Here is a 24698-nt window from a genome sequence, read left to right as displayed (position 1 = left end):
ATTGCTTACAGAGTTTTTTAGCTCTACTGAAAAGCAGTTACTCCTCAACATGAAGTTTGGTTTACAAGAGTTGCTATGTCAAAGTCTTGCTTTCATGGATTGTAAAGGACTGGATAAGATCCTAAACTCTCTGGAGATCTCTTCCACCACAGGCAATGCCGACGGCTTGCACCGAGACCCTGTATTCCAAACTTCATACATGTATACATTTCCTTTAAAACCACGTGTGACAGCGGCACTTGGGACTTCTTCCGTACAACAGGATGCCTTTTGGTGGGGGCACAACTTGAAACTATACCTGCCTTATATAAACCCCAAGTTTATTAGTTACCTCTCTAGCATGGTGAAAGCATTTGACCATAAAACAATCAAATCCCTGCTCCAAACTGGCAATAAATGAAAGGATTATAAGAAGAAGAAAAGTGTAAATCAGAGGGGGATTCAATGTAGTCTTTTTGTCCCTGGTAACTGCAATAAATGTAAAATTGGCTAGAAATCCTGTTATATTATCAGGCTAATCTACTACTAACTTCTGGAAACAGAATTCTAATTGAAAGAGATTCAGAAAATTGAATCACCATTTTAAGGTTTGGATAGAATTTCAAGAAGAAACCAATGGCCTTCATGAATTTAATGGAGTTTGAACATCAGGAAATAGGTTTTTGGAAGATGAGTGGTGTGTGTAAAGATAGTATGTTAGTACTGGGAAGATACTGGTTTCCACATAAAGCAAGAGGACACCAGAGTTGATAAAGCGTGTGAGGAATACTCAAACAATTTCTGAGTTTTAGGACAAAAAGATACATGCTTAAGATGACTTCTGGAGCAGCACTGGTGGAGATTGTGGCATTGCAAAGCCCTTTTCAAACAGGCTGTATTGTCTACTGGTTAAAAAAGAGGAGGGCAAACTTACAGAGATAAGGATTTTATTCCACACTATGCCAACTGTTTTCCTAGAGAATAAGCTACTTCATATTTCTACATCTTGGTTTCTTCATCTGTAATATGATTATAATATTCCACACCCACTTTTACAGAAGAGTTTTGCAGTGCAAAACAAGGACTAAACAAAATGTTTCTTTAGCAAGGTAATACCTGACATTGTTCAATGCATGGCATTTCTCTGACGTGCCCCTACACTTACCCTCTCCTTTCCCTGAACTGTTAGCTGGTCCTTGTCATATTTGACCATCTGCTGAACATTACATGGGCAGCTCCCAACCAGCAGCACCACGAGGTGGCTGCAACCAGAAGCACAACGAGGGTTTTTTTGAGGGGCAGCACAAGCAGCGGTGCACACGGAAGGAAGGTGCAGGATGAATTCCCACCACGCAGCCCTGCAGTAGCTGGTGGGCTGGCAGGGAGAGTGACAGAAGGCAAGGCTTACTGCTGAGGGACACCCTACAAAACAGATCTGTAGCAAATCAGGACTTGTGTTCCCACTGCCTTCCCTTTTAATTGTGGAGAATGGTATGAGCACTTGCAGTGCTTGATAGCAACAGTCCTACTAGTGTTGGTGCTGTAGGAAAAGCTATGCTGAGCCTCCTGAGCAGGTCTCCTTTCAGCCTCTCCCCCACAGCTGCCTTAACTGGAATAGCAATCAGCCTAATAAAGCTGGATAACCATCATCCCACCAAGGAAGGGAAAAAGGTACGATGGCTCTGGAAATATTCTCTGCCATTTGAGAAAGGCTTCCTGTCAGTTGCTGCTCTCTGCAGAAGTATATGTTTAAACACACTACCTAGAAGATGGCTATTTTTAGTACAGTGGTGCACTTCAAAGCATTTCCTGCTCAGAAAGTCACACCAAAAGTAAAAGGAGAAAACGTAATGGCTCTGCCGCCTCCCAACACCCCGATCCCCCTTGCAGAGGCCATCCCACTGCCACTCTGCTGCAGTTTCCAGAGAAACTGCACATTTCAGTGACTAATTACTTAAAAATACAACATTCCTCAGGGACAAGAAGTTTTAAATAAACCTGCAAAATAGGTAACAAGCACATGGCTAATTTTTACATACGGAACGGGGGGGGAAGGACGCAGGAGGATGGAAGAATTTAGCACAAGAATCTGTGTTCTAGTCTCGTACTAAATAGTTCCAGCTTTGATCTAAATTTAGGCAATGAGCACTTCCTGTGGGAGACCATCTTTCAAAGCTGAAGAGTTTTTGATGCTAAATATTTTCACTGATTTTATAATTGAGGTAAAGTGGTTATTTGTTTAAAGGCCTGGCCTTCAGCTAGACAAATGCTTACATTATTTTATATTCCCCACCACTTCCTCTCCTACTCCACGCTGGACTTCTCCTGTTTACTCAGCTCCAGGTTTCACTGCGTTTTAAGTAGGTTTTAAAACTATTTACAACCAACAGGAGCAACAAAAGCGCTTCTGTCATTATCCAGCAGCCTTCCATCACAGCTGCGGGGCTGTCTTCTCTTTACCTCAGTGCTGAGGAAGCCCGAGCACTTCAGCTCTTATCACTTTATCATAACTCCTGCAGTGCTTTGTGGTTTTCTGAACAGCCCCAACTCCTGGGCATTCCTGTATCTTTGGTTCCCCCTTTCCCAGGAGACAATCTCTGCCTTCAAATTGTAAGAAAAGGCAATACATCCACAGTCCATACTCCAACCCACTCAAATCCCTCCCCTGACCTCAGAAACATGAAGCCTAAAAATAAAAAGTGAATAGATTATTCACTTTACAAAGTTCATAATACTGGGGGCCTGATTTTTTAATGCTTGAGGTTGGCAATGCTTGTAGACACTGAAGTCTCTTTCTTTAAAGTTAGTCTTATAGTTATATGTTTACACTTAGGGTGAGACACAACTTGCCTATCTTTAGTCATGAAAAAGTAAGGCAGCTAGGACCTAGGCTACAACTAGCCAATGGGAACATCTTACTTTCCCTATTTTAGACACACATGAGGATAAGAAAAAAACAACCCTGGAGTATTTTTTGCTTTTTCCATCAACGATAAAAGGAGCTCATAGGACTACCCTGTACTAGAGAGCTAACCTCTAGAAGGGACAAAACCCGCTCTTTGTAAATGGGTCCACAAGCTAAGTGCCTCTCTACTCCACTGAGATCATGACAGAGGAAATTTTAATTCTTTTAGAAATGTAATTCTTGGGGAATAAACCATCTGAAGACCATGATTTTGGTCTACTTTGATGGACATGATTGTTTTGGTGGTTACCAAAGACTGAAGGATGCCTGCCTTCAATCCAGTATTGACTTCCATGTGTGTAGGATCTGAACTAGGAATTGAAATCTATTAGATATTTTTAAAATAGCTTATTCTTGCCAGTTTAGCTGTGGATTTATTGATAGCTGTGTTTTTCTAGCCTAACAAACCATGAGTTCTCACAGAGAATCTAAGTCCTCCCTTTACAGGCACTATTAAATAGCAGCTGTATTCAGAACTAAACATCCACAGTTGAGGATAAATCCCTGTAGAAATTAGTGTAATTTGGCTCAGTTTCCCTCTAAGGCACGGGAAGGATTGAAAACCACAATTGCTCCTACATAATGGCAATAGCTGTCAAATTCTGTTGAAACAGAAGTAGTGAAGTAACCTTAGGAGATGCCTGGATAACTGAGATTTTAACAATGCTGCGTCCACAGTGTAGTGGCATGTTTGGCCTCTATGTTTTGTGGTTATAACCACTGTTGAAAGAACTGTCTACTGGTTAGAGACTGCTGAAAGGGCAAAAAAAAAACCAACCATCCAGTGCTGTGACTAGGGCTAAGAAAATGTTATACATCCCTCCTCAGTCTCAAAACACAAAATAAAAAATATAAAAAATGATGTATTTACATATACACAGTAATAAACGTTCAACAGATTCACAGAAATAAACAAGCTTAAACCCACTCCACACATTAAAAATACACAATATTTTAAAAGTGAAGGATATGGCTGTGAATGAGGGAGTCATGCACATTTGCAGTGTAAGATCTGATTATGATTTACAAACTAAGGCTTCATGCACAAGGCACTGCCTAGGGATTAATGACCAGCTGGGAGAGTTGATAGTGTAGGACAAAGCTAAGGATCATTAACTTTAGCTAGTTATAAACTCCCTTAGAAAAGAAAATGCCTTAAACTAAAATTGATATTGTAATTACCCATTTTATAAATAAAATAAACAGTAATATTGAAGTAGCAAATTGCTTTTGCTGCGTCCTTTTTTCTTGCAAAGATCTGAAAACTGGAGCATTCTGGGTGATGTGAACCTGCTTTTAAAAAGAAAATTCTGCATGAAAGCCAGTGAAATAACACTTTTTAGCATAGGTCCTAACAACATACAGCTTATTAGTACGTTGGGCAGCAGAGCAACAAGAAGTCACACAGAACGCAAAAAAAATCTGAATCTAAAATTCAATGTAGATAACCTTGCACAGGGAGAAATGATCTCTGCAATGAACAATTAATCATCCATGGGAGCTTGGGGTTGAATATAAAAGATTCTTAAGTAAAAAGAAAAAGGTAACAACGAAACCTCCTAATTGGCACAAAACCAAGGGAAGTCTATTTGCCTTAATTTTAACTTGCAGATAAAGCATAGCACAAAGATCAGTAACGCAAAGTTGGTATCAGTCCTTTCAAAAAACTCCCATCCTTGAGCATGGACCTGCCTTCCACTGGAGAAGTGTAGTTGCTATGCTAGGCTAGGTCAAGAGCCCATCTAGCCCACAGCAGTTCAACAACAGCCTATGGGAAAAGCTATCAGTAAGAAAGCATTAATCAAAGTTACAAGTATTTTCTCCTTCTCTGACTACCATCTGGGAAAGGTTCCCCAGTGTTCAGCCCCTGCATAATCCATCTCCTCCCAGGAAGATTCTGTTCTTTTAGACAGAGTGATGATCACAACTTAGTAACACCAACTGGGAAATTGAGTAAAGACTGGATTTCAAAAGACAGGTAACAGCCTACTGAAATGTCAAGAAGTTACTCTCAGAGGACGTCAGATGGCAGGAATGCAGGTTTAGAACATTTCACTCACACGTAATGCAAAGATTTGCTTACCTGTTCGTTAGGCTCAAAGCTTATCTCTTCTTTTTCCGTCCTCATAGGTATTAACTTTGTGCTACCGGAAGGGTCTGTCTTACTGTCCAACCGCTCCAGTTTTGGGGGTATGTCTGGTAAACCAATATCTTTAGTATCATCTTTATCTAGCAAGTAGCGAAGTAGTGCATTATTATTCTTCTTAGGACTTGCTGGCTCCTGTTTAACAGTCAGCTCTGAACCAGGAGCTGTGCTACTGGACTCCTGGCTCAGTTCTTTGCCTGTGGCCTCTGCTGTGAGTTTGGCCAAGTCTACAGGAGAACTACTGTCCTGCAATAGTCTGTGCAAAATTTTATGCTTCTCCTTGAGCGAGGTTCCATGTGTCGAACTAGACCCAGGCAACCCTCCTGTGGAGTCCTTGCTAGCGTCTCCCATGGTACTGGACAAAGGCGAAGGCTCCATCTGATCCGATTTGGTGGTCAGCAATTGCAAGAGCTTTGTCTGGCTTTTTCCATCATGCAGTTTATTCTGTCCATCAGGTCTCTCGCCACTGACAACTGGTGGCATGTTGCTATCGCTATTATCTTTCTGTTCTCCTGAATGGCAGCTGCTCTCTGTTTGTCCAGTTGTACCTTCTGATTGCTCCCCATAGAGTCCAAAGCAGTCTTTAGAGTCCAGGCTTCCCATCTTGCTTAGCTGGGGAGGATTCATATTCACAGGGGAATTTTGTAAATTTCCCATTTTTAGGTCAGGTGAAGCCAACGACGATCCTAGAGAAACACCGTGGCCCTCGCTGAGGGCCTGAAGTGCGTTCAGGGAACTGTTGGTGTAGTTATGGCTATTTCCTGTGCTGCTGCAGACTCCCACAGGTGAATGTAAGCTTCCTGCAGGGGAGAACTGACTGGGTGGGATGCGAGGACTTCCTGCCACTCCAGGGCTCACACGATGCCTTGGGGAAAGCATAGAGTTTGGCTGCCCTGGGTTCATGCCGGGGCTGCTTTGTGAGGGGCTATTCATTTTTAGTGCATAGTTACTACCCTGAGGAGTGGATGCTTGTATGCTCGACACATGGTTCATTCCCCCTGAACCACCAAACCTGCCTGCTGGCATGCCCATTTGTTCCTTTGGGCCATTTATGGCAAAATTTATATTGCTACTGATGGTCATATCCTGACCTGGGTTTCCACTGCACATGGCCTGATGGGCAGGGCTGCTGGAGCTAATTGGGTTCAATATCTTCCCCATTCCTTGTCCAGTCAAATCCTGATTCATTCCACAGACATTCTGCTCTCTATGTGGCAAGGGGAAGAAAAACAACCCATTAGCTAAAATGACAGTGGCCAACTTGCAATTACCTTACAGAAAAAGAAGCAAAACCCCAAACCTCGTTTTAAAATAACACAACAAGCCTACAATTAAAAACAAATCAACAATTTGACAAAAGTGATATGCAACATGGCTGCACATTAACAGAATGGTTTTTCAGTACCTCATTAACAGATCAGTGGAAGAGAGGAAAAACAAAATTATACCTCATTTAAATGACAGTCATTAGAAATGCAGATAGGTTACAATTTCAGACTCTCTCCCTTTAATGTGTATCTCTTCTCTACAATTCAGCAAGAGCTAACTTCTAGAACTGACAGAAATCTCATCTGAAACATACGACCCAAATAAATCTATGTTTTACAAGACAGCTGTGGACAGCTGTTTGCTGGGGTTTTGAATTTCTGTGAGTTAGCCCCACCACAAGGCTGGAGTGGGATATTTGCCCACCAAGTTTATAGTGAAAAGAAAGTTGAAGAAGTCTCATTTCTACACTGCCAGAGTATTTCAATTCTGCTCCAAAACAGCATGTGAGCCAAGAGAACTACTGGATATTGCTTCAGAATGGGAACAGTCTGTTAGCAATCCAGTCCTGCACAGGCATTTAGGAAAAGAGGAGAAGAAAGGGAAAAGCCACATATTTTAGAGATGCAGACTGTAAGATGGAGGAAACAGAGGAGACACACAGAGAAAAAGCTCTTCTGAGGGCACCTGATGGTCAATTCTCTTTTCCTCGGTAGATTTTAATTAGCTTATGGGAGGATGCAATACACTTTTTACTTTTGTGCTAAAACTTAGATCAGGAAAATGAGACGTATTCCCAAATGCTAAAAGCTACAAAAGAGACAGAGTCAAGTAGATTAGGAAGAAAAACCAATGAGATTTTGAGAAAAATCAAATCAACTCTGGACTTCCACAACCAAATACTAATGGAACATTCCTCATATGTATTTTCGATGAGACAAAAACCATTACTGCTTGCACAGGAGAAGTTCAGACAAACCTCTGCATTTTGCTGAAGCATGAGAAGTGAAAGAACTGAAGCACACAGCGTAGTGAAGCTTGTTACTCTATATTTGCTAACTTAGGTGTAAAGGCAAAGCTGAACAACATTAACTATAAAGAGAGAGATGGATTTTAAAAACATCATTACAAATTCAATAGTACCAGTGTTTCGTTGAAAAAAAAAAACACCACCCAAGTGTATTGGCAAGTACCATTTTTAACTTAGTGGTGCTTTTTTAAAATTTAAAATCTAGCAATTCTTGAAATACCAAGTATATTCAGCAATCCAAAGAAAATATATTTCAGACAGCTTTTGCTCAGGTCAATTTCCAAATCTACCATGTCTGTAAAATGGTTTCAGTTTTAACTACGTTTACAGCTGTTTTCTTCCTTTCAAAAAAGTGATACTGTGGATACAGGGAAACAGCATTGTCAGTATAATCAGCAAATAAAACCTGAAACAAAATCTACCACAAATATGCCAGGACAGGCAATGATTTAATTCAAATTTTATGTTCAAGTTCTGAAGTCAGTGATTACTTATCCTTGACTTCAAACATATTATTGCCTGTGCCTTTTTAAAGAAAGGCTAATAGTGGTGGCATCTCTCAGGATTGTACATGTGAAAGCCACTACTCCAAGCACCAGAAAAGACAAGGAATGGAGACAGGTGAGTTAAAATATACATCTGTGTAAACTGCAATTCTACTAATCATAACATTCTTTAAAGAAGACCCAGGCCCAACATATGACTGACTGTGAACTACAGGAATTTAATCTTTTAAATTTTTCTAGATTTAATTACACTTGGAAAGTTTCTTGTGTCTACTATTCAAAATACATGAAATTAAAATACTCAAATTAAGAACATGAGATTAAAGGAAATTTTATATGTTTAATGGAAGTTCTGGACGTGAAAACCCAGCATGACATTTTTAAGTCCTGAAATAATCTTATAGCCTTTTCCTGCTGGAAGCATTGATTTCAAAAACTTACTTCGTTTTCACGCTATCAGTTCTAAGACAACTGAATGTCTATAAGCCTTAAACAATCTATTTGCTTTGGAAACTTTGTACTTTCCCTGTCTCTTTGCAGAGTGTGGATGTAATAAACTGGTCAGGATTACCTGTGAAGCATATGCAAGGAGATTACGAGCTGAGGTTCACTGGTCGTCTGAGAACGGATGAGCTTGCTTTTTGTTTGGGCAGAAACGATAGTGCCATCAGACAAGGAAAACCGGTAAACAGGACTAAATGCTAGTCCCTGCCTCAGCACTGCGAGCAAGCAAAAGAACAGAATTAAACTAATGAGAAACTATACAGGCAGCTTGGCTGCTCAACATCTGATGGTCTAAATCCATCAGCACTGATACCACAGGCACTGTGTTAATTTAAAGAGCAAAACAAAACCAACCCAGAAGAATAATTTTGAAAATAAATAGATGGAATGCATATAAAATAAAGGATCCCACATACCATAGGGCGATCAAAAGAAAACTCATAAGGAGTGACAACAGTAACAGAGACTACAAAATAGAGAGTATTTCAGGAGTGAACCAAGAAGTCCTCAATGTCCCTTTCACTTTTCATCAAGTATGTGTCTAACTCCTTTTGTTCCTTGTACATTTTTTCCATCTCTATCATCTACTTCACAATGATTAATATAAATGCCTTTAGTTTCTATATCATCTGTTTCCACTTGCCTGTATCTTTTCTTCCTTATTGCCTGCTGAAATTATCTTTTAACAGTTACTCTTATTAATTTCAAAAGTACATAAATCTCTTACATGGGAATGATCAGAAATAAGAAGAACTGGAACAAGAAATCATTACTTTTTGAAGAACAAATACAACAATATACAGCTCAAGCAAATGATAAATACAATTACCTAAACCAAAAATGGGGCTGTGCTATCCTTCCCCCGTGTTAGGTGTGTCTGCATTTCAGGTTTGGGGTTTACTTCACTGAACATGTTCTGCAGCCCTTAAGTTTTCAGTGTAAATCTGAACTTCAACAAACTCAATTTTCTAACTTCTGCAGACCCCTATGACATGTCTTTAATTAAAGACTAAAATCATGTTACGGAAAAGCAAATCTCCATTTATTCTGCCATTCACTCTGTCATCCATGAAACAAGTCTGATCATTTTCAATTCCTAGTCCAAAAGCTATTATATTAGGATTGCAGGTATGGCAGGAGGGAAGTACTTAACTTCAGAACTTTCATATAATTGTTTAGGGAAAAAATAGGAATGAAGCACTACAAATACTTTTAATTTCCTATTTTTTCATACATACACATCTTCTGTGGGTTTGGTTATCTTTCCTTCCCCTCCCCTCTCAATTAATAGTATCATTTGATCTGCATTTCATTGCTTGTCTTTAAATATTTCCTGTTGTAATGAAATTACATAGTTTTCCAAGTGTGGCTTTATTAAATAGTCTCCTCCACAGAGCTACCAGATTTTCAGCCTTGCAGGACTGGTGAGGATTGCTTTCCTTCTCTGTCCCCCCACTGTTATACATTGTTCTGCAAGGTTTTAAAGTATTATTTAGGCAGCGAGAAAACAGGAAGCACAATTTAAACAACCAGAAGGGGGGTTTCAGAGTAAAAATGTAAAGAAAAACAAAAAGCTACAACTGTGAAACAATACAAAGCAAAATTTCACTGTTAGGTATGTCATTGTTTGAGTTTAACCTTTGGGCACCAGAAGGTCCGAAGCTCTTAACTTTAGCATATACCACATCAGGAAATTCCAGTACTCAATGCCAACAGGATACAAGTGAAATCTCTACTTAAATCATTTTCCAAACTAATTCTTTAAGCAAACAAGAATGTTTCCGTATTCCTCTTCAGGAAATGCTATTTTTCTGACTGTGGCCAATAAAAACTTACCATATATTTTGTACTTTATACTGAGAGTTAATTTGAAAGTTTTGTGGGTTTTGCTGTTTATCAAGCTAATGCTGATTTTTTTCTTTTTTTTTCCACACTGGCACACTGAATTACATGTAGAAGACCATTACTTCCTTTGCTTCTGTTGTCAAACATAATGACTTAAAAAATGCAAGGGGTTCCTCAGTCAAGTGCAAAGATACTATGACCCAAAATATGCCTTGTTTTTCTTCTCCATGCTGCAGGGCAGGGGAAGGAAACATTTCAGCCATGATTCCTCTCTAGTGCTGGATCCTTTGCCACAAAGCAATTCCAGAGGTTTTTCCTCCTCCTCTTATCACTCACTCTCTTCACTTCCACAAGAAGTAAAGAGCCCCCTCATTTACACTAATTCTACAGTTTATATGATGATCCTAAGCCTCCCCTGCAAAATGACAGTGTGTAAACTCCAAATCACATATATTTTTATCACTTCACAGATAGCTTAGTAAGGACCCACTCAAACCTCGGCACTGGATGTAGGAGCTGCTAATTTGGCAGGGAATCATTTGAAGAGGTCTGAAGTGGCTGGATGCCATAAGAGAAACTCCTAAATTACCTTTGGCACAGACAGGTCTTACCTGAAAATGCTCTCTAAACCCCTACTGTAACTTTAATTTCCTACCACCTTCTTCAGTTCTGTCTGAAATCACAGCATAAAGCTGTGAACTTTTAGCACTCCCACTGTACATACCCCAGAAGCTGTTATCACAGAATTTCTGTGCCCCCACATTCCCAAAATGAAACCTGAAGGTTTCATGAAAGCAGAACATATTAAAGAATATTTAACTAATGCTGCATGACTAAAGCTTTGTGTGTGTGTGTGTGTGTATGTGGTGGAATAATTTGAGATTCCAGTTACAATTTAGTTTCCAAACCAGCACACCCATGGATTAATGACCATGGCAACTGTTTGCTACAGGCCAGCTGTAAACCCTGTTCTACAAACATGAACCCAAAGTACGATGCTCCTGCACTGGAAATGTTCAGTTATTCCCAGTTGGTTTTCAAACAACTTTCCTGTGGACTATAAAGGGTTATTTGCTTTTAGTAATTTTGATCTGTGTTACTAGAATTAGCAGTATCAGGGTTTTATCAGAAGAAAAATTCCCACCCAGTCACTACCACAGAAATCTCATGGGGAACCTTTCACAGTGCAGGTACACTCCTACATCTTACCTTCCATAATCTTGACTGGTAGATGTGCTTGTGGTGTATCCTATAACACTTATCTGCTAGATACAATACAACAATGTAGGTTTCCAGATAGTATGAGTGCTGCATCACGCAGACAGTATGAGTACTGCAATGCACAGAAACACTGGTGTGTTTCTTACAGGAAATGTGGCAGTAAAAGTCCATTTTTGTAGAGAAAAGAAATACAGGTCAATGAACTGCCATGCGTGAGCTGAGGTTCTGAAGAATAATGAACAGTTAATGTTTTGGTAAGGAACACGTAAGGGTCTTTCTTTCTAAAATAACTGCAACAATTTGAAGATTTAAAGCACCCTCCAATATGGCAGAGTTATAAGAAGCAGGCTAAAACAAACACGGAGAAAGGTACAAAACCTCTCTAGAGAGAGCCATCAGTCTGTCAGGCAAATCAGCTTGAAACAGGGACTGTCAGTAGCCCTTGATTGTTCCATGTAAACACAGCAAAGAGAACACAACCAAGAGATACAAATGACAAACAGTTTAAATATAGAAAGTGCTAAAAATATGAAACCTAACCTTCCTGGTGATGCCTCTTGGCAAAAGATATTTCTCCCTCGTGCTGTGAATGGAACCTCTGAATGCATCTTCTCACCAAATCCTCCCAGCCAGGTTTCATAGCTGCTCGCATGGTACTTGTGTCCAGTGAAGTTATTTTGCCTGATATTAGATAAAACATTTGTTACAGCAATTTCCCCTTTGAGGGTAAAAAAAACCAATCCACAATGAAAATCTCCTATTTCACAATACCTTGTAAGTCCTGGCGAGTAGTAAAGCTCTCCGATGAAGGAAGAAGTGGTCTTTCCTTCATTGGAGCTCTTCTTGCAACACAAATCAAGCAAGACTGCAAATCTTAAAGAAAAATGTTAGTTCAATAATCTGCAGACAAGAGGAAGATTTTGTTTCCACAAAGAATTAAGAAATATTAAAAAAACAGTACTTAAAACCTTTTTTGACCAATATTTTTATTGGATTTTGTGCCAATAAAAGGATAGACAGAACTCAGTGGTTTTACATCTTCACTGTTTCCTACAACATTAAACAACACAGGAGATGTGGGTTTGTTTTCTTTTTTAGAAGACAAATTATCAAGGACTCCACCACAGCCTATAATTATTGCCACATGTTTATGCATATACCTGTATAGCAACCACTCAGAAGAGAAGTAATAAAAAAGAATATACTGCATGCACAGAGAGCACGTTTCTTCAACACTCACCATTTCATACCGTCTAAGCCACATTTCTTAAACATGCCCCAAATACTTGCAGTCCCTTGAGAAAGCAGCTTCATAATAAACCATTTTTACTTATCTGAATAGTTAAAATACAATCTGAGGAAATTTACCTGCTGAAGTAGTAAATGGTAAAGGAAATGGTGAACCACAATTGTCTTCAAATTCTAAGAACTCAAAAAATTGCCCATTGAAACTTTCCTCCCAGTCAGCTACATTCTTCTTACAATTGTAGTGGTACAAAACTAGGACATTCTTTTAAGGTAAATGCAGTTTCACTCAAATTCAGTTATATTGGTTTAAAAAATAGGTGCATGCAGGTGTATACACTCATAATCCAAGATGAAAGTACACTTCTACAGTTAAATGAAAAAGGAAAAAAACTGAAAACTTTTCACTTTTTCAGGATTTAGAAGCCACTTTATCAACTCTACCTCACTTTATCAACTGAGCCAAAACTGCTGACCCACAGCAGCACAGAAAGAGAAAATACTAAGACAAATTGAATGCAGTAATTACCTTCACCGTCCTCCTTGAAGGAATTTGGTTGAGAAACAGCAAAACACTGCATAGTTTCATATTTTTGATGTGCTTCCTGGTTATCATGGCCTTCTTCAGCATCAGCAAGAGGTTTTACCAGCATCCGACAATTAAAGGTATGGCTATTACGCCTAGGAGTGTCACCAGACCAAGATCCCCCGTTCACTAAGCAAAGCAAAGATCATATAGTGAGATAAAATCTGATAGCAATCATTTCTGCTGCTTATCCACGGGAAATTAGTAAAGGTGCTTTGCAGACTGGTTGGGAAACAAGTTCATTTAACAACAACAACAATAATCTATTTTTAATATTAGAGCCCAGACCAGCACATAACAAGACAATTTATAAACTTCTCAGACGTTAAGAACACTGTTAATATGTTCAGGAATCATGTTTTTTTTTCAAGTGACTTTATAACAACATAGCAGAAAAGCAAGATAAAAGTCTAAGTATTTGTGTGTGTAGAAGTTATACAGCACAGTGAAAAGCCTACTGGGTAGACAGCTAATTTAATGCGCCTGGAAGAAATAAGGCACTATGTAGGATCTGTCCAGTGAATTTAAAAGTGATTAATACAAAAGAGATGGCAGCATTGTTTAAAAATCTGTACCCAGATTAGAAATAGAATGAAAAACTAATATGCATTTATAAAAACAGGAAGCAATACAACTGGGAATATATTGAAACATATAGTCTCAGCTACAACAGGAAAGACTGAAGGGATCAGAATGACCTGGGTGCAGTGATGGATAAAACTGAAGCCTGACACAGTGCTTAAGGCAAGTAAAAAAGGAAACAAAATCCTGAGATGCATAAATATAGGTACTGGACATCAGAGTGAATTAAAGTGACACCACATAAGGAAATAGCAGGTTCATATTTAAAATACTTTTCACTTGCCTTCTTCAATCATAAAATGCAATAAAGGCAGTAATTTATGGGCTTTGGCCATTCACATTTTTGATTCTTCAGGGTTTAAGAAGTACAGTCATAAAATGCTAAAGTGAAATGCACAATACTTTTTAAACTTCTGTAAATGAGGCACCCAGTATCGACTTTCTCTTTTTTTTCACCTCCTCCAAAACCAATAACATTAAAACCAATATTAATATGAATGCAAAAATGGTTGCAACTAACAAAAACAGTTTTTGAAAGATAAGGGTAAATACTGGCTAGCCTAAAAACATTGAAACAAAAATTCTAGCATAAGGAGTTTACTGATTTTTCTTTTATATTCCCTCTCTCTTGGGCCGTTCTTAGCATAACCAGCCTAGACAGAGAACTAGCAGAATTCATATAGCTAACACTGCCTTTTAGTGATTCACTCTATAGAGATCCATTAAAAATATCAGCTAACGTAAGTTACTGAGAGTAATTTTAACAAATAAGAATCTGAAGAGAGGAGAGGATGCTTTTGAGAATAATATTAATCATTCATACAGCCCATATATACATTAAAAATAAATAGCGTATATGATGAAACTGTAAGTAGTGGAAGGACATTAACTTAAGTTACTGAAATGCTGATTTATGAAACCAAAGTTAAATAAGTAATGGTATGATATGAGGAAATGATATATACCTAAAGATTTTGGCAGCAGGATTTTGACAAATTCATTGTGGTCCCCTACATGCAGGATGCTATATATGCTTGTGTTCATCAGCTCTTCTTGGTTGTACCTTAGGTACTGTGTCACATTCTCAGAAACAAACACAACATTACCTTCTGGGTTCACTACAAAGAAGAACCCATCTAGGGCCTAAAGGGAATAAAAACAGACACACAGAAAGAAAGAGAATAAGAGAGGGAAACACAATACCAAACAATCAGATTAATAACAAAATACACGAAAAATAAATATTCCCTTCTGGAGACATAGCTGAATCTTTCTGCATCCATCCCAGTTGTTATATTCTTGTCTGTAACAGCGAAGGACACATTTCAGATTGAGCATCTAATCTTACTTATATCAAACCAGTGTAAAAGCACTGAAAGGTGCACGCCTTGCAAAATAATGAAACCCACGAATGAAAACAAACCAAATCGCCTGCCCAAACAAACAAGCAAGCAAAAATAATGGAAGAGGTTGCTATCTATCTGCCTGCCTATGAAGTAAAAAACCTGGTCCAGAAGCTGGTTCTCCTACACCTAGAGCCTGTTTGCTCCTCTATACAGCATGGGGAGACTGATTCCAGGAAAACACATTGCAAAATGACACACACAAGGCAAGGAAAACTCTGGCAGAAAAAAAGAGAGAGGCTCTTTCCCATACCCAGCAGTGCATCTTCATACTGATGCCCATGCAGCCAGGAACACCAGGGATTAAAAGAAGAGCAACAGGAGCTGAGAGCAGGCAGTGAGCAGTGAGGATGGGGCAGCTTTAGCCTCTACTCCCAGAACGGCTTTCATTTTTTTATTTGACACCAGTTTAGTTCAGTCCACACGTGATCCAGGGAACAGAAACCAGACTGGCACCTCTTCAACTCAGTTCCATGGTATTCCAAAGGACTTTAAAGTTTCTGTGAGGAAGTGCCTAAATGAGTCAGTTCTGATTGGTTTCCCCCCCTTATCTCTTGTGACAGTGACAACCTAGCTGCAGCATTCTTTCCAAGATATCTGCTGTATGTTATCTGAAGCCTAAGCCAAATACTACATTACTGCTACCTGATGAGGATAAAGCAAAAATTTTAGTATCAGTAAGAACTTCTCATGCAAACTTTCTTTTCCTTAAGATGCAAGCATGACGGTGGATTGTAGAAGTACTTCAGAATACGTCCCTCTTAGCTTTATGTTATATGAGCCGATAAAGGAGGATACATTTAAACTTGAAGCACCAAACCTTTTGGTATAAGCATTCAATTAACAGTTAACCCATACAGACTTCTGCAGCTTTGCTTGATTTACTCACCTCTTGAAGGATTGGTGAGAAATCACTAGAACAATTGTTAGTTATTGCATCTCCAGGGACAGAAGCAAGTCAGAAAAACAGGCAACCCATGATCCATTATGGCTTAATTAAAACTGAGTGGATACATATCAAACCTGAACTCAGCTCACTGCAAAACAGTCTAACAAGGAGGAGCTGCCATAGCAAGTGTATACAGCATATGGCATTTTTGATAGATATTCAGTCCTTGGCTGGACTGGGACCTGAGCCACCTGCTCTAGTCGGAACTGCTTTCAGTGGGAGGTAGGACTACACAAGTTCCAGAAGTCCTTCCCTGGAGCTTGTGTTCATGATTTTGCTAAAGGGGAGGGATAGTGAAAGCACAATACACAAGCAGAATCGCTGAGCCAATGGTTGCCAAATGCTTTGTTCTATTTTTAAATTACAGAATAATAAAACCCACAAATAAATGTGCAAGTATATACCTTTCCTGATTGCCTCTCAGATAAACTAGATCTTTTTTTTCTTCCCTGTTAATAGTCACGAATTCTAATCTCTAACTTTGTTTTTTTTATTGTTGCCTTCTTTTTGTTTCTGATCATTCTTGGTTTCTTCTGTTAATCCACTTTCTTTGGAGAGCTCCCTCCTTTCCATGTGCCTTCATAATATTCATGACATTTTCCTGCTGACTAGTATTTAGTTTAACCAGCAATGATTTACAAGATTTAATTAATTGAGGCTCTAATACAATTTTCTATCACCATCTTTGCAATGGATTAGTGTCTTAGACTGCATTTCACCACTGCTCAAAGCCAATGAAAGCATGACCTCTTTGGTTTAGTCCTTTCTACATCATGACAGCTCTCTGTACTGTCCGAGGATATGAAGAGCTGGACCAGAGAGAACTGAGTTGGCTGAAAACTAATGCAAGAAAAAAAAGAAGAATGAAAAAAAAGAAAAAAAGAATGCTAGCCACATCAGTCCCTGAGCTGGCCCATCATGAAACCACATTACGTTTAGTGGCAGAAGGGTGTGAGCTTGGCTGAACCACTCTGCTTGGCAGCAGTCCGCACTTACATCGGTTCAAAGGGATCACAAAACCAAAGCCATAGCCATAGCAGATGCATATCGCAGTTCTAAGGAGAAAACTTTCAAAGGCGGGGATGGCAAGCAAGAGATTATGACAGTTACTGGCATACCTCAATAGCCTTCAGTTTTCCCTGTTTCCTACTATGGCAACATCTTTGGCAAGGAGCTCTGTGCTGTTACTTTACAGATGCTTCTTGGTTTGACCACAGAAGTGGTCATCTAAGCCTAGAGTAACACAGGGCCTTATATGCCAATCTCATATTTCTTTCTGTTCTGCTAATAAAATAATCTTGTAGGTAAGCAGCTACGGGCATTTGAGCAAGTTAATGCACCGAGCCACTTAAGTCTTTAAGAAGCTTCCACTTCTGCAATAATTTCTTAATTCTGCCCCAGATGCATGCCATCGCAATAAACAACTTTTCTTCAGAGCTATTGGGACAATGGGGGAACAATTAATGGACAACATGCTGGAAGAGAAAACAAGAGAATAGGTATTATTTTAGATGATATACTGAAATGGAAATACATTTGTGTTCTTTGAGATGTTGTCAACTCTCTCTTGACTGTTTTCTCACCCTCTCTTCCTATCTACTTTATGCTTTAACCAAGAAATATGTTAAAAATTCCTCAGATGCAGCAGCTGCATGATGAATTTTACTCACTTTCTTCAGCTGGAAACACTCACTATTTTGAAGATTCTTCAGTTTTATTCTTTAATAAAACCAGACAATTATATTTCTAAATGAAATCAACTAATACACCGTTCATCGGGTTTTTGAAGAGGTTGTATAAACGGGTTCTGTAAAGCTGAAATAACTTAATTGCATTTCCTTAAGGAGATAAAGACACAAGGAAAGTATCTGTAGTCTTTTCACAGCAAACATATAGCAACTTTCAGTCCTTTTAAGTTTCTTGGTGCAAAAGGACCCTGGTTTATTAATTTAGTTCCACAGTCTTTCACTGTTAATATGCAATGGTTTTACTGCAAAGGAAAACTAAATTAAATGGAATAACGGAACAGACGGATGATTTTACATGTCATGTTTGCTGCAATAGCCAATTATGCAAGATAAGCCAGGAAAAAAAAATAACCACCTTATCCTTACTTTCCCTCTGGTTAAAACAGGTCCTTACAATTAAATTAATAGGAAATTAAAGATAAATTTTAACATAGCAACGTAAGAGATGAATGTTTAACTTTGTTTAATAGCAAAACCAACAACATTTGATTCATTGAGCACGTATAATAAATATTAAACTGATTAATTTGTTACCCCTACTTTTCAAAGAAGAATGTTTTCACTCCAACCTATCTACTAATCTGTTTAGTACTGTGATTTTGGAGCCTTTATTTTGTACATAGTATGGAAAACTAGGCTTTCATCTAACAAATCATGAAAAACAATGCGAATACTTAAAACTGTTATAACGTGCATTTTGTTCCTGCAACATTCAGAAATGATGGAATAATTATGCTTCTGCCAAAGTTGGTTCTTTTAGCCTGATTCAGAGTTTGTGTTTTATCTAAAGTAACATTTATTCTTCCTTACCGAAAAAGTTCAGTCAGAACAGGAATAAACAGTTTGCAAGTGAGCTTAAGCAGATAAAGCAGTAGTGCCAAAGGACAGTAGCATATGATATTAGGATCCCAGATAACATACCTACCCAACATTACTAGTAATACATTTAGAAGCTAGATTTTAACCATGCAGACTTTTGGGATATCGAAATAACAGCTAAAATCAAGGCAGAAAGCTTAACTGAACAAACTGAAATGCACGTCTTGAAAAGCTTTCCTAATTTACTTTCATATTCTAGAGGGAAAGAGACATGCTGTAAGTGTTGAAATAATAAACCATTAAAACAGTATAGCAATGATATGCAGTTTTAGAGGAAGGATTATTCATGTCTATAATACTGTATATGGAGGTCAATGTTTCGGTTCAATAGGTCTTCCAAATCTGTATGGTTTAGAACAAATAGAACATACACATGCAGACACCAAGACTTGCAACCAGCTGAAGCCCCTCACATCACCTGCATTACACAGAAGCAGACTTATCTCTTTCTCTGCCTCTCCCCACCCCAAGTTACGGAGAGCTTCATCACTGAATCCAACAGAAATATGCTGCCTGCTCTTAAATGCCATAATCCTAAGTAGCCAGGATGGCTTGTTTCTCTTCAACATTCTTTTACAACAATCTCTGACTGCACTTTTTCATTTCATTTACACTGCTCTTCATCCTAGGGAGAGCAGAACTGGTGAAAATAAAGGAATTTCGTGCTCTTCACCTCAAGCATCATTGGTCCAAGTGCATCCTTGTCGATGACACTCTGACCCGTAGATGATACATCTGCTTTTTGCACTTCATCTTCATTAGCTGCTGCTGCTTTTTCTGTAATAAAGAAAACTATGTGTTAAATGACAGAAAAGTGATCTCTAAGTGATACAGAAGAGCCCACAGAGCATTGAGAATAGCTATGAAATGGTTACAGTGCATCAATTCTGAAAATGAGATTAAATAGTCTCCCATAATGATTCAACAGAAGCATAACTAGTATATTTGCCTCTTAGTTTTGAAGTTTTATGACACAAATAATTCCTGCTGTTTCTCTGCTAGACATTTTACTAAACTACAAAACATATCACTGGGCAACAACAAGGGCTCCTTATGAAGCTGTGATGAGCAAAAGCCAGGAGCAAGGTGTATTAAAAGGCTGATCTACAAGAGCATGCAAAGCTCACAGCTGCACAACTTTTCCATGATTGCTATATATAGAAGGGAAAACATAAGTCCGCAATCTAGTGTTCCAGTACTGAGAAACAGCAGCCTCCTTTCTGTTCCCATGCCTCCACCCACATTCTTACTATCACATAATTTTCATACTGCCTTATTTACAATATGTTATTAAAACTACATAGAATTTCAAGTGCTGTATTTGAAAATTACCAGCAAGAAAATAATGATTTACGGTTTCTGGAACATAATGCCACATACTGCAATATGTTATATACAGTGTCATAGGTCATACCCCACTCCAAATGTAACTGATAGTCATACACACTGAAACTTTCAAATCAAGAGAGTATATAATTCCTAGCAAGTAATGGGCTGTATTAATTTTTCTATTCCAAGTATGATATTGGTGTTTAAGGGAGAAGTAATCAAAGTAACAAATCACTACACAAAATACATATTCTACATTGTAACTTAATGTTGCTAGTTCTATACTCAAAAGACTTTTTTTTTTGAAGCAATTATGTAAAAGCTAGGGCTATATTACAATCTAAGATATTAAAAATAAAGATGTCTTATTTTCAATATTATGCAATAGATCATTTTAGTAAACATGAAAGCACACTGAAACGAGAAAACGAATTTCTGCTTTCTACAATGATAAACCAGAAGAAGATTCACTGTACCAATTACAGAAAGTACCATGTGCAGATGGAGCAAAGGGCCTTTGGAAAATAACCCTTAGTGAAAATTAAAGCATCAGTCATAGAAATTGAAATGTATCCAAATGTACAGTATTTTCCACTATCTGTAGATCTGCAATACTGCAGCCAAAGTTCCTCTGAACTCTTTCCTTGGCAGAGGTTACAAGGTCAGTGTGAATATATGCTGCTTAGACATACAGTAAAGGAACTGCTTCTGAGAACCCCTGGGTGTTCTATCAGTGCTCACCTGCTGGCAATAAGGCTTTGGTCATTTGGGCTGTCTCATCCCAGATTTCTACCACTTCTCACTTTCATGAAAAAAGAGCCACTAAAATCTTAGCTGTCTTCTTAGGGTATGTTCATACACATTATGACACCATTGTGAATAATGATAAAACAAAATTGTTCTGGAGATGGACTGTTGCAACTAATGGAAAGATTTTAAATCACTTTGATTAGCATAATCTGATAGAAATAAATACACTAGAAATAACTATTAACCTTTCCTCTGCCACTTAAGCTCACCAGGATACAAAATTAGTATTTCTGGGTTTGACTGAGGACTGCAGTGGCATTTTTTTTCTTCCTCTTCTTTTTCTTTTTTTGTTTTGTTTTGTTTTGTTTTGTTTTGTTTTATTTCTTCTTCTTTTGGCAAAAAGCAGCGATTAGGTGCAACAGAAAAAAACTGAACAATCCTTCCCATACTACAATATAGCAGAAGTGGCACCATATGATGATGCGATACTGAAAACATGTTCTAAAAATTGTGAAAGAATTCTAAAAGATTCTAAAAATAGGGCAGAGCTTTTAATAAAGTCAGTGATGATATTTGTTTCCCATCTGTTCCTGGTAGCATAAAGTGATCCCTGGTTTCAGGCTTCAAAATATTATAATGGATACAGATACCAGTTTCCTGCTTTCATCCCCTCACTGCTTCAGCCATTGATACCATCTTGATTATCAGAGAACATGGGATTATTCTCTACGTGCTAGAAATGGAGGGTCTGCAGGTATTGCCCGGCAATGGTGTGCAAGCACATTCATTACACAGTATTCCTTCAGTTCACAGAGTTACAAAGACTACTTTTACTGCCTATTTTTCACATAACACAAAACATTTGCTGAAGATTTTTTTTCACTCTTACAACCAGGAGTTCATACAAACCACCCAAAACATATCTATCAGAACAACTGTTCTCTTTCATGCACACATCTGAGGTTTTATACAAAGAAAAAGAAAGTTTTCAATTACTATGATGGCAATCAACACAGAAGTTGCAATACCGACCAAGTAAGACCAAGGATCTCTCAAGCCTCAAGTCTCACATACAGTCCCTGACAGCAGCATGGAAATGGTTCCCTGTTTCTCCATTTCAACCCTTTGATCCCTAACTGCTTCCGTTGCATTATCACAACCATTCAACCTCTCCATTTTCTTTTCCCTTAGACATGCCTTTCCACAGAGGGCCCGACACTTTTCTGGGATCAATAAACACAGTACTTGCTCAAGAAAAGACTATTATGAATGGAGAAAATATGAAAATACTATTTAGACACAAATGTTGTCTATCCACTTCTCCCAGTGATGGTGACAATGTACACTACACTACTCATGATGTCTGGCTAGGCATTCTGAAATATTTATAAATCACAAGTGCTCCAAAATGATGGAGTTCATAATTGGATCTGTAATTTAATTGTGTAAGAAGTTAAGTGGCTGGAGAGCTTAGAAGAGCCTACACATTCAGGCCACAGGTCCCTACACATTTATTTTAGTGGCGCTGTACAGGAAACCAATGGCCTCAGACAACCTCTGAGTAGGACCAGCAGTAGCTTCTGTCGATGTTATAAACTGCAGCTACTGATAACGTTCAACTACGGAATAAATTATCCATTTTTGACAGAACTACAAAGCCCCTTGTGAAGACTCTATCAGCACATACAGGAAAAGTAAGTGCAAACCCTGTCAGCAGTGTCATCCTGACAGCCAGGCATGGGGAGCGTCTTGAAATGCAAATCTTTTCTTCACCAATGCAGCACGTGGGACTAATTGAGAACAAAAATTTGTTGCAGGAATGTATGAAAAAAACAACTGATACACGAGTTTCTAGTGCCGACAACATTCACACATTTATCACAAGTCCGTACTTTTTTATTTTCTTAACAGTTCCAGCTTCTGGTGTTAAGCATTGGTGCAAAAATGTAAAGTTTACTTTTCCTTTTTTTACTTCTCCTATCTTTTTTAGGTTCACTGAGGGCCTTACAAACAAATCAAAAGCACAGAGAGTTTATTATTTCTACACTAGAGCAATGATTTTTGAATGTAAGGGGTTAGGAAAATAACTGCAGAGGCTCAACCTTGCAAAGCCTCTCAGAATCCTTTTTTCCAGCCCCATGGGAATTGCTGGTATTACCCTGTGACTAACCACAGCTGCTAGATTTTTCCACTGTGGCCACTAACAGGAGAGGGGGAGCTGGTTCCTTGATCTCACCTTCCAGTGATGCTGCCTCTTAGAACAGTGATGCTCTGTTCAAATGCAAAGCCCTGGGAAATTGTTACCAGGCATCCTACAGGCACAGCAGCTAAAGCAGAGCAGAGGTTTAGTATGGAAAAAGAAATACAGCCTTGTGCCAGCAGAGGAAGTGAGCAGGGTGGAAAGGGGCTTCCCATGGCTGCACCTCCACACAGGGAATTCTCCATTGGAGCAGGAGCGTTAAATTAGAAACTGGTCCCATCCTTATGAATATGGCTACCAGGGATCAAGTGTATTCTATCTAAATTACAGCAGAACAAACTTCACACGTATGAAACAATTATTAGCTCTGCTCAATTAAGAGTTTAGCCTAGAGAGAGAGAAAAAAATTTAAATAAAATAGAAGTACTCCTGAGAGACACACTACAAAGAATATATACATCCAATTATGTAGCATTTTAGTGATGTATGTAATTTAAGCTGTGGATATGTTTATAATTGCGTAAGCAGTAATATACTAAAATACTAATATTTTCAATTGAGCATCTTCCTAGTGTTCATAAACTGTATTTACTTTTCTATATTAATATACAGAAGAAAGAAGGGGAAAAAAGCCCTCACAAATATTTTCTGACAAATTTATCAGTTGGAAAGCCTCGAGTTTTATTTGCAGCTCATTCCAGATTCTGAAAGCAAACCTTTGTGAAATCACATTAGTTTAACAGAAATCTGTAAGTCAGAGAAAGAGAAGCCAAAAGCAATAGTTTGAAGTCTCCTGCTACATTCTAACTTAGGAGGCCTTCTTGGTTTTCCATCCTTCCAACTCAAGGTGTGTCAGTTCTCTGGATTTCTGACAGCAGACTCAGAAGGTGCTACTGATGGGCATCGCCTTCTCTTGGTTGTGTTTCAAATTCTTCCTTCCAACAGGTGGGCAGGCAGGACCAGCTGAACCACCCAAAAAGCTTTCTTTGTCTGTATTCAAGTCTACTCCAACCTCCTTAGTGAAACCAGCTACAGAACTATTTCCCCCTTGATGCTCTCTGTAAAACGAAAATGTATTTTCTAAGTAAAGAACAAAATCGTAGCCTCTGGAGGGACTGCAAAAAGATGAAGCATAATCTAAAAGAGAAAAATTACATCAACACACATTTAGTTTATTTTTCATAGGAGAAAACTTAAGGTTCTTCACAGAAAAAAAGAGGAGCAAAAAAGAGATGCTGGCAAAACCCTGGACAGGGCTCTACAAACTGCTGAGGAAAGAGGTCAAGAGAAGAAAAAAACCTCAACTGTAACAGGCAGAATGAAATTTATTATCCAATACTGTTTAAAACAGGTTTTCTCAGGTGCTGCATATAATTCCTGTTCTTTGTAAATTTCTGGAATTGCTATTGAAATGCCACATCCATCTCGAGTCATATATGCTAATTTATATAATAATAGGTAAAAAATATGAGGAAAGAGTTTTATTATAAGGGGTACTAGAAAACAACTCTGCACATTAGAAAAATCACACAAATCAAGAAAAATCCTTATAGCACTAACAGCAA

The 24698-nt window shown here is 38.4% G+C and overlaps 1 protein-coding gene across 9 annotated transcripts in view; it reads right to left on the bottom strand.

The window, feature by feature from the left end:
• NCOA2 (nuclear receptor coactivator 2) overlaps window positions 1-24698 on the bottom strand; it is a 192703-nt gene that overhangs the window by 34663 nt on the left and 133342 nt on the right. For all 9 annotated transcript variants that reach the window (XM_030475117.1, XM_030474974.1, XM_030475051.1 and 6 more), the window contains 7 exons: window positions 19528-19631; window positions 14841-15018; window positions 13237-13422; window positions 12234-12335; window positions 12003-12143; window positions 8464-8611; window positions 5028-6297 (listed from right to left, as the gene is read on the bottom strand). In XM_030475117.1, the coding sequence (XP_030330977.1) occupies window positions 5028-6297; window positions 8464-8611; window positions 12003-12143; window positions 12234-12335; window positions 13237-13422; window positions 14841-15018; window positions 19528-19631 (2129 nt within the window). The remainder of the gene's footprint in view (window positions 1-5027; window positions 6298-8463; window positions 8612-12002; window positions 12144-12233; window positions 12336-13236; window positions 13423-14840; window positions 15019-19527; window positions 19632-24698) is intronic.

This window comes from Strigops habroptila, chromosome 1 (assembly GCF_004027225.2).
Source record: "Strigops habroptila isolate Jane chromosome 1, bStrHab1.2.pri, whole genome shotgun sequence".
Lineage (NCBI taxonomy): Eukaryota > Metazoa > Chordata > Aves > Psittaciformes > Psittacidae > Strigops > Strigops habroptila.
The sequence above is the reverse complement of the archived record's forward strand: the minus strand, read 5'-3'. Positions and strand labels throughout refer to the sequence as shown.